At 38.9% G+C, this 10000-nt stretch overlaps 1 protein-coding gene across 1 annotated transcript in view; it reads left to right on the forward strand.

The window, feature by feature from the left end:
- LOC138010690 (uncharacterized) overlaps window positions 1–10000 on the forward strand; it is a 99558-nt gene that overhangs the window by 775 nt on the left and 88783 nt on the right. Inside the window, exons 2-5 of the mRNA XM_068857663.1 lie at window positions 1670–1776; window positions 3648–3732; window positions 4872–4925; window positions 7663–7772. Of these exons, the coding sequence (XP_068713764.1) occupies window positions 1670–1776; window positions 3648–3732; window positions 4872–4925; window positions 7663–7772 (356 nt within the window). The remainder of the gene's footprint in view (window positions 1–1669; window positions 1777–3647; window positions 3733–4871; window positions 4926–7662; window positions 7773–10000) is intronic.

Genomic DNA, 10000 nt, shown 5'->3' on the forward strand with positions numbered 1-10000 from the left:
AGATGACGAAAATTTCAGTCTGGATGTTCTTATAAAAAAGGTTTCTTCTAAAAAGAGAGTGGATACACACGAAATTGCTTATTTTGTCGCATCAACAGTGTAGATAGTTAAATATTTAAGTTCCTATGTTCTGTGATGCACTTGGAGTGTATTTACAAATTTGCATTGAATTTTGAATTTCTTAAAGACACTACTGAATGGGAACTCTAAATACAATATACCTTCAAGAAAATTGAAAAGTAACAATGCGTTGTTTTAAAATTACTAGAATAATAAATTATTAGTGAGATGTTTCGAGACAATTAGAATTTCCATAGTAACCCTAAATAATTGTAATATCTCAAGAGCCAATAATTGATTCAACATTTTCAACTTTGTCATGGGCTGATATGTTACAATGAACTCCCAAGTTCAACCTCAAATATTTTGCTTCTAAATTAGTCTCCTTTGCAGACATTCTATTGGCTCATCACAAAAGATTGCGTGATGAGTCACAAGAATGTCTGCACAGGAGGCTACTTGTAAATGTGCTTCTTTAGAGTAAACAGCATTTGGGCCTGACCTTAAGTCATATTTTGTAGTCTGACATATTATAAATGCTTCAAAGCCAAATTAATATTTGAATGGCCTTGCCACAGAGATGACATTGCTAAGTGGTGACAGTCACTACAAAGGACACATTTTTGTCACCAAAAATTGGACAGTTGTACATCAAAAGTAAATAAGTGAAAATTATAACATTGATCATATTGAAATTCAGAGTGTGACATGGGAAATCCAACAGCACTACCCCTCCCCCTCCCCCCCAGATGGAAACATTTTGCTGTCTACACATACATTCTTGTATGCACAGAGTTGAATAATATTATTTGTTTAGTGCAGGTTTTTATTTAACCTAGCAAGCTTGCAGCAAAATCTCTTTTTTTATTGTCTAAGCTGGCTTGTATTTGGGGTGCAGGGATAGCGCAGTGGTGAGAGCACTCGTCTCCCACCAATGTGGCCCGGGTTCGATTCCCGGACTCGGCGTCATATGTGGGTTGAGTTTGTTGGTTCTCTACTCTGCACCGAGAGGTTTCCTCCGGGTACTCCGGTTTCCCCTCTCCTCAAAAACCAACATTTGACTTGATTTACTTTCATTGTTCATTTCAATTTACAGTGTCCCCAATTAGCGCTCCAGCGCTAGAACGACTAGACACTTAAATAAAGTTCCTTTCCTTTCCTTTCCTTTTTCCTTTCCTCTTAATGATAATCCCAGCAAGCACTACACATTGTAAATACAGCTCTTGACTGCACACTTTTCTCACAAACTGGGACGTTAAGGATGGCAGTAGTATTATGTTCATAATTAATACAATTGGCCATATAAATATTTCCTACTAAGCACCTTAATTCATTTTGTTCGCATCTGAGGCATTGCCTTGTATTTTTTATAGTTTAAGGTCAAAACCAATCAAATTTTCTTTTGCCCTCTCCTAGTGATAATAACAATTAAACTAATAGGCTGGCAATTTTAATGGATTGTAACTAAAGCGCTAATCTGTATTGAGATACCGTAAGTTTATTTTTTAATGCCAAAGTGAAATTTGACACAACAGTATCCTACGTGATATCATTTAAAGTTGTATCATACTTAATTTAAGAATTATCTTTGTTTTTGTTTTCAAACTAGATATGGCTTAGTTATAGCTGTGTTGGGACTTTGAACCAGATTGGAGGGATAGAGAATATCTTTGAAGTGGTAGAGGCATGGGAAAGCTCTCTCAGGACTGATTGTAGGTAAGATGACTGAACCCATTTTAAATACTATGTAATGAACAAAGCATGTGAACTATGTTCAGGTGGAATTGGCAATTCTATAGGTGTGTGTGCATGGTTATTAGGGGGCAATGACGTTATTAACCCATTGATTCCTGAGCTGTCCCCTATTGATGAGTACAATAATAATAATAATAATAATAATAATAATAATAATAATAATAATAAATTGTTTTTAAAGAGTAAAAATAATCCCTTTATTAACATATTCCAAGCAAATTGCTATTGGCAAGTTAGAAGAGAAAAAAAAAAAATATTAAAACCTTTTCACAATTCATTTCCATTAAAAAAGAGACTATTATGAAGCACAATAGAGCTGTCTTAATAATAATAATAATAATAATAATAATGATGATGATAGTAATGATAGTAATAATGATAATAATAATAATAATAATAATAATAATAATAATAATAATAATAACAATAACAATACTAATAATAATGATCTAAAACATACGTTTATAAAAAATCTTCGGTAAGAAAAATAAATATCAATGAAGCGAAGGTTTAAAACATTCGTTAAGAAATTATCATGTCAGTCCAGCAAGTCCCTTCTCTATAGATCTCTAAGTCATTCTCCTGTAAATTTGTCTTTCTTCTCCGTGACCTTGTTCCCCTCAAACAAAGTAATAATAATAATAATAATAATAATAATAATAATAATTGTCTTGTGTTAGACAGTCTGAGAGTAAAATCGATTGAGTCTGACTCCCAGGGATCAGTAGGTTAAATAATTAATTAGGGGACATAATTTTTGAGTAGTGGTAGAGATTGTTAACTTCCCCCCCCCCATCCTTCCCAGCAGTGAGTGCGGGGGAGGGCCAAGCCTACACTGAGTGCATACTCAGGTGAAGTTCCAGGTGACATAAATTACTCTGCCAGTATCACGGATGTGGTTTGTATTATGTAATTGACTGTCACGAAGGAGGAGGGGGGGGGGGGGGGGGAACATGGGCACTCCAGGACCTCCCTGGCCAATTGCCCTGTTATGGAACAACTTACAGCTGTAGCAGGTGTGAAAAAGCACAAGGAAAGGCCAGGTTTGGACTGGACTTGTGGTTTATATTTGTCATTAAAAGAAAAAACTCATTAATAATTCATGATCCCAACAGCCTATCAAAATACCAATAAAACGTCAAGTGCATGAGCTTTAAATGAGTGGATGTGGTAAACCAATAAAGCAGTCCTCATTAGAATTCTTTGTCTTTACAGTGCTGGAAATAACAGTCTGTCATCAGACATTGTCCGACCAAATTTTGAAAATGTCCGGCCAATTTCACATTATGGCCGGACACGATGACCGAACATGTCACCAGCACATCTTGAGTCTTCTTCAAGGTGTTGTCAGTCAATAAATTATGTCCGGTCCAATTTGTCAAATGTCCGACCAAAAGGAAGATTTGGAAAGGACGTATGTCCTCTGAATAAAGAAAAATTATTTCCAGCACTGATAAAGGATAACGGTAATGAGGCCCAGCTTGTTTTTCTTGTATGATAATATCTTCCCTTACACTGAGCTTTGCCTTGTGGTTTTAAACCCAATAAAACTCTCCTGTTTGTTCGTTAAACAGTATGTAGAAGTGTTTTTCAAAGCACCGAATTGTTTTTCCCAGCACAATCAAATTAACTTTCAATCGTTCCAGAAACTCTTATGGGTTCGTGTCAAAACATTCTCAAAGTTCATGTCGCTAAATTGATTAAAAAAATTAATATAAACCTTCAACAAAGCTAATAATTATATAATTATTATATTTTAGCTCGCAACTGTACTTGAATCCATTTTTCATAAAAGGAAATATATTGCTACACATATTTTTTTTCCATTGCAGAGATTTATATATGAAATTTAGGGATATTTATTTGGTGAGAACAAGACGTGCTCCAGTTGTAATACCTGAAAGTTTTGTTCCCAAGGTATGGCCTACGTTTTGTGTGCATTTATTCTATTTTGAAATTGTAATTTCTGGCTTTTCATTGTATTGGAGATGTAGTCTAATACATGTTTCAAAAATGTATTAATAATTCACGAGCGTAACAGCCTATCAAAACATCGATAAAACGTCACGTGCATGAGCTTTATATCCCGAGAAAACACTCCTTGTTAGTACTCTTTGGTAAGTTAAAGTCTTCTTACGAGCAAAGTGGCCCATTTAGGCCGGAATTTATCCCGGTTTCTATAGCATGAAGCGACTAGGAGTATTTCTACACCCCCATGGATGGGATGCCAGTCCATCGCAGGGTTACCCCTGGCATATTCGCCGATACCCATTTATACACCTGGGTGGAGAGAGGCACCGTGAGAGTAAAGTGTCTTGCCCAAGAACACAACACAATGTTCCCACCGAGGATCTGAACCTGGACCACTCGATCCGGAGTCAAGCGCACTAACCGTGATACATATGTCTTTGTAATTCTTCAATCTCGCTCTTTCTATATATAATATATTTTTGTATATAGGCCATAATTTAATGCAATTGCATGGACAAATAATTTTCAAGAATTTCATACAGCAGATTTTTGTAAAATATTTAATGATATATTATAATACCCACAGGTTTCAGTCAACTTTGAGTAGATATGACGTTAACCTTCCGCATTACTGAACAGCGAAACAGGGAAACGAGACACTATGCGTTGAGTACTAACCGACAAAGGTTGGATTTGAGATTAAATATCGTTTTAGATCGCGTCTAATCGCATTCTTAATCTAAATCCTATTCTTAATCCTAGCGAATAAGGAGCAACCGTTGTCAGTTAGTATTAAATATATGGTGGGATGATAGGTGGTGTTTCGGTGTTTCGTTTCGCTGTTTCGTAGTTTAGTAATGTCCTTGAAACAACCTTAAGCTCCACCTAATACCTCGTTTATTTAGGGAACACATGCGCACGAGTATGTGAAGAGCCTTCCTTCCTAATTAACACATCCTTCTCAATAATTTGTCACCGGTTCAAAACGCAAGTGATTTAGACTAAATATAAGTTGCTGGCAATACTATGATTTTTTTGTCTTGTTAATTAAACTGACCTTGTCATGCTGTCCAAATTTCCTGCAGGTTCTTAGATGGTTAGGTGGTAACAAAAAGCTGCTAGAGGGAACAACTTCGCAGGTGCAGAAATGGTTTTAATTATGGTAGCTGGTCTCCTTGGTCTCAGGGATAGACAATTTTGGCCCATTTCTCGAAAGTCTCGAAAACTTTTCGGGCCCAAGAAGCCAGTTGTGAAACTGCCAACCGCTTGTTTTAGAAATCCGATCTTTTAACATGTTTTCAAGGTAACAAAAAGAAAAATGACTGTGAAGTTTGATGACTTAAATCCTCTATATTCTTGAGATACAAAGGGAATTGTGACACCCGAAAATGGCCCGTAAAGTTTCGGGACTTTCGAGAAACGGGCCTCTAGATCTTTGTTTTCTTAGGCAGCGTTTACACAAACGCGGTTTCACATCGACACGGTTTCACAACTTCGAAACCGCGTCAAAATAAATACGATTTGGAAGTCAATTTACACAGAACCGTTTTGGCGGTGTTTAGATCATGCCGATCTTGGGCTAAATTGCTGAATACAGGGCCATTTTTGAAGAGTGCTAGCTGCAGTGGCTCCGTGATTTCACAATCGCGACGACTGTAGAGCCGCGGAGACACTCAAACATATACTTTACTCGTTCTTTTAAACGTTAACACGACTGTGGAACCACGAAGCCGCGGAACCACGCAAACATATACCTTCCTCGTTCCTTTAAACGCTAAACCGCGGAGCAACCTGCCTTCCTCTTTCTTTCATTAAAATGCTAGCGCGACTGTGAAGCCGCGGAGTCACGTAAGTAATACTGCTACTGGAGTGGTCCTGTATTCTGTACTTGCGCCGTGATCTTGTGCCCAGGCACTCATCACCGACGATTTCTAATTTTTCTTTAAAATAGTAACCGTATTCAAACCGATGCCGTTTCACCTTTTACATGACGGATAAAAAAAGGAAAGGAAAGGAACTTCATTTAAGTGTCTAGTCGTTCCAGCGCTGGAGCACTAATTAGGGACACTGTCAACTGAAATTAACAATTAACGTAAATCAAGTCAAATGTTTGATTTTAAGGAGGGGGAAACCGGAGTACCCGGGGAGAACCTCTCGGTGTAGAGTACAGAACCAACAAACTCAACCCAAATATGACGCCGAGTCTGGGAATCGAACCCAGGCCACATTGGTGGGAGGCGAGTGATCTCACCACTCCACCATCCCTGCACCCCCTGCACCCCCACCCGTATCGTTTTCAAAACGCTCCACTTTTGGCAGGGTTTTCCAATCGACCCGATTTGAACGGTAACAGTCTTGATCGGTGTCATGTAAGCAGAGGGCGTGAGCGTTTCAAAGACGACGCGGTACGTTACAAATGAAACAGCGTTCGTGTAAATCACGCGTGCAACGCTCCCACTTCTTTGAAAAGGAGGCCATGCGCGCGCAACTTACAGATAGGTGAGTTATCAACTCACGGACGCAAAACAGAGTCCATGGCTTGGAGTGTACAACTTAGATACAAGAACACAATAGTAGCCGGGTACTCTGCAGTTACTAGCTTGCGTAGCCAGCGCTAAAAGTGGAGGGAAAGAGGGAGGCAGCACTCCCCCCCGGGGGGGGGGGGTATTCCCAGACAAATTAGGTGGGGTGTGCTATATGTTATATGCGTTCTTCTTCAAACGATGCTGCGACAAGGACACAATATTAGCCGGGTATTCTCTGTAATTTCGCCGGTTATCCCCTTCTGTGAAAAACCGACATTTGATTTGCTTTGTTTTGTTTTAATTTCATGCGCTCTACACAATCAAATCAGTCCAGCGGGGTGTGTTATCGCCGGATTATTGAAACGGGCCAGTAATTCGACGACTGCTCCGTTGTGTTTTGGCCACAAAACTACCCGTCCTCATGGCACTAAACTTCGTTCCCAGGGCGTTTTCATTAAGTGAGGGGGAAGCCCTGGGAACGAGGCTGCCGGCCCCATGGCACTCGCGGCCAAAACACAACAATCCATTCTCTACCTTGAATTAACGATTATCGTCAATTCTTAATTTGCTCTGAATATACTATTGTCGTTAATTTAGAAGACTGAAAGCTTGATATGGGTTATGGAAAATGGTCATTTATTTTTGAAAAGACAGCCCAAGTGTATGGACGTAGGACTCGAACCTGGGAATGTTCATTATTAACCCTTCACCTAACCACTTGACCACCACACCGCTAGCTGCTCATCGACAATATCATTTTAAACGCTATTTGATAATGTTGTATCATCACTCGGCAACAAACAACATTAAACACTGCAAAATGTCGGTTTCCAAACTTCACGACAAAGCTAAACATTTTAAAATCAAATCTTAGGCTTCAATTATTAATCTAGGTTATGTGGTTAGGCCTAATTTTTTAGCAGCGATATTCTATGGGAGACTTAAATAAATGTGTTTTAGAGGGTGCGGTGTTTTGATCCTCATGCAGTGGTGAAACTGAAAGAATTGCGAAGCGGTGTTTACAGAGTAGAAGCTCCGTGTTCAAACCCACTCCACGGATATTATTTTTTTATTTCCTTATTTTCTCTGCTACCGCAAGTCCTGGGACACAGTGGCCTAAATTAACGACAATAGTAAATTCGATGCAAATTAGGAATTAACGACAATCGTTAATTTAGAGAAGAGATCATGTTGAACACAATGGAGCAAACCATCGATTTACTGGCGCGTGTTTAAACAATCCCGCGATAAAATATCCCTCCAGTTACACGGGCTAATCCATACAACGTCGAGAACGAAATAACCATTAAAAATGGTAGAATTATATCATGGCTCAATCATTCTGTTTCAGCTGATAACTTCAATAGACAACCTTTATACCCAAGAGTCAACTATTTTTAATCCAGTTCGATCAAAGCGGCCTGGGGCTGGTGGAAGAGCAACTCTGGAGACGAGGCAATAGTAAGTGACTGATGTGTGATAGGTGATTTGAGCCAGAAAGCGTTCATAAAGTTCAGTTCAGTCTTCAGTGTACAGTGTAATTAGAAAACCACATTAAACACTAAAGCCGTGTTCACACTCAACTTTAATTATGATCAACGGAAGTGTAATTCAGGCTATCGTACTCCATTCAATTTTATTCAATTACGGTTCTGTTCACATCTGCGAAAATTCAAATACAACAGGGTAACATCGCAGTGTGAGACAAAATGGCGCCGTATCGCGTGGCTGCCGCGATCATCATCACCATGCTTGAGGCGGGGAGAGAACCAAGGATAGCTTCTGAGAACAGAAGATGACAAATCCAAATCTTCGCTGCATAAAGCGATAAGAAGTTTCGTCTGCTCATACCACCACGTGCTCGCCATTCTGTTCAATTACGCACTGTAATTACTTCAAACAACCCCCTTGAGGTTGTTTGAAGTAATTATAGTCCAGTTATAACCAGGGACTGTAATTAGTTGATGTGGTTTCATTTCATATTTAATTGGATTATAATTCGATCACAATCGAGACCTAATGTGAACACGGCTTAAGACGCACTATAGGTAGTTTTCACCTGACGTCACAGCAGCCATGTTGGTGCGCAGAACAGTAGAGAAAAAAGATCCTTTGGGAATTTGACTCTATTATAATGCAAAACATGAGCCATAATTTGCTATTGGTGGTTTTCACTCACGTGATCAACAGCCATGTTTTTCAACGAAAACAAAAGGAAGCGTTTGCATAATAATAGAGTTAAATTCCCGGAGGATTTGGTCGGGGCACCAACATGGCCGCCTTTTCTTTGTTTAGGGGCACCAACATGGCGGTCGTGACATGGCCTTTTCATCACGTGATTGAAAACCATCTATAAAAGGGGTCGCTTCACGCACTGCTTTTGTTCATTCAAGCACGACTGATTAATTATCCATGCAAGATGGCGATCAACAAAGAGCCACACAGAGACGGAAGCCCTAAAATAGATTTCTGGCGCGGGAAAAAAAAAACTGGGGATTGAAAAAAGAACGGCAGATAACATTTTATGACATATTACGGACACATTGCCATAAGGGGCGCAAATTATCAAAGAGCTCGGTTGCTTCCACGGTTGATTGTCTTTTATAGTGCGTCTTTTTGTCTAATATTAAGAAAGCGTCCCTAACTATTTGAGTTAATCGTCCAGTGAGACTACAGTGCCTTTATTTATACTACTCACAGAACAAAATTAAAAAAAAAAGAGTAAAATAAAGACGTTTTTAACTGACTCTCAGCCTGGGTATGTTCTCAGTATGGTTTTAGAATTTGGGTTAATCCCAGCCTGAACCTTCTTATAAAAAGGTTCTTAAAACGATGAGCGTATGTAATACCCATAGATTACAGTTGCAGTTTAGAAACGACCTAATCCTTGGCTTGCACAGGTCTGACGTCCTTGGCAGCCATGTTGGTGTGCTGAAAAAAATAGCGAACAAGACTTGGCTCTATTATATTATTATGCTAAACGAGAGCGACATTTTACTTGTGTTTTGTACACCAACATGACCGGCTTATCACGTGAGTGCAAACCATGAATAGAATAGAGGTTTTGCTCGGCAGCCATGTTGCATGGCAGGAACAATAGATTCTTTTTCCTATGGGAACAAATGTTCTTTCTTATGCAAAACATTTTCATTTTTCCTGCCATGCAACATGGCTGCCGTGCAAAACCTCTATAGGCGAAAGATTATCGCAATAGACCAATTTCGATACATTAAAATTCAGTCCAAAACAAAAGGCATCATTGCGAGGCTCTGGAAAATAAACTCATACAAATCCTTATATTTATTCCCCAGAGCCTCGAGATGATGCCTTTTGTTTTGCACTGAATTTTAATATATCGAAATTGGTCTATTCCAAGCCAACGGAGCGGAGCGTGCGGGAAGATATCAAGCGCTTCTTAATTCTTTGATTGCACTCACGTGATAAGACGGCCACGTTGGTGCCAAAACAATAGAAAATTGTAGCTTAAGTTTTGTATAATAATAGAATCAAATTCCCAAAAGGCTTTTCTCTTTTGTTCTTTCCACCAAAATGGCTACCGTGACGTCAGATGTAATCGAAGAATTGAATACCATTTCGTTTTGTGCATGTTACAGACTATTTTTATGTCAATCTTTTTCACAAAACTTATATTCTTGTGAACAAAACAAATGTACACCTTCTATTTAACA

Source organism: Montipora foliosa, chromosome 7, assembly GCF_036669935.1.
Source record: "Montipora foliosa isolate CH-2021 chromosome 7, ASM3666993v2, whole genome shotgun sequence".
In the NCBI taxonomy this organism is placed as follows: domain Eukaryota; kingdom Metazoa; phylum Cnidaria; class Anthozoa; order Scleractinia; family Acroporidae; genus Montipora; species Montipora foliosa.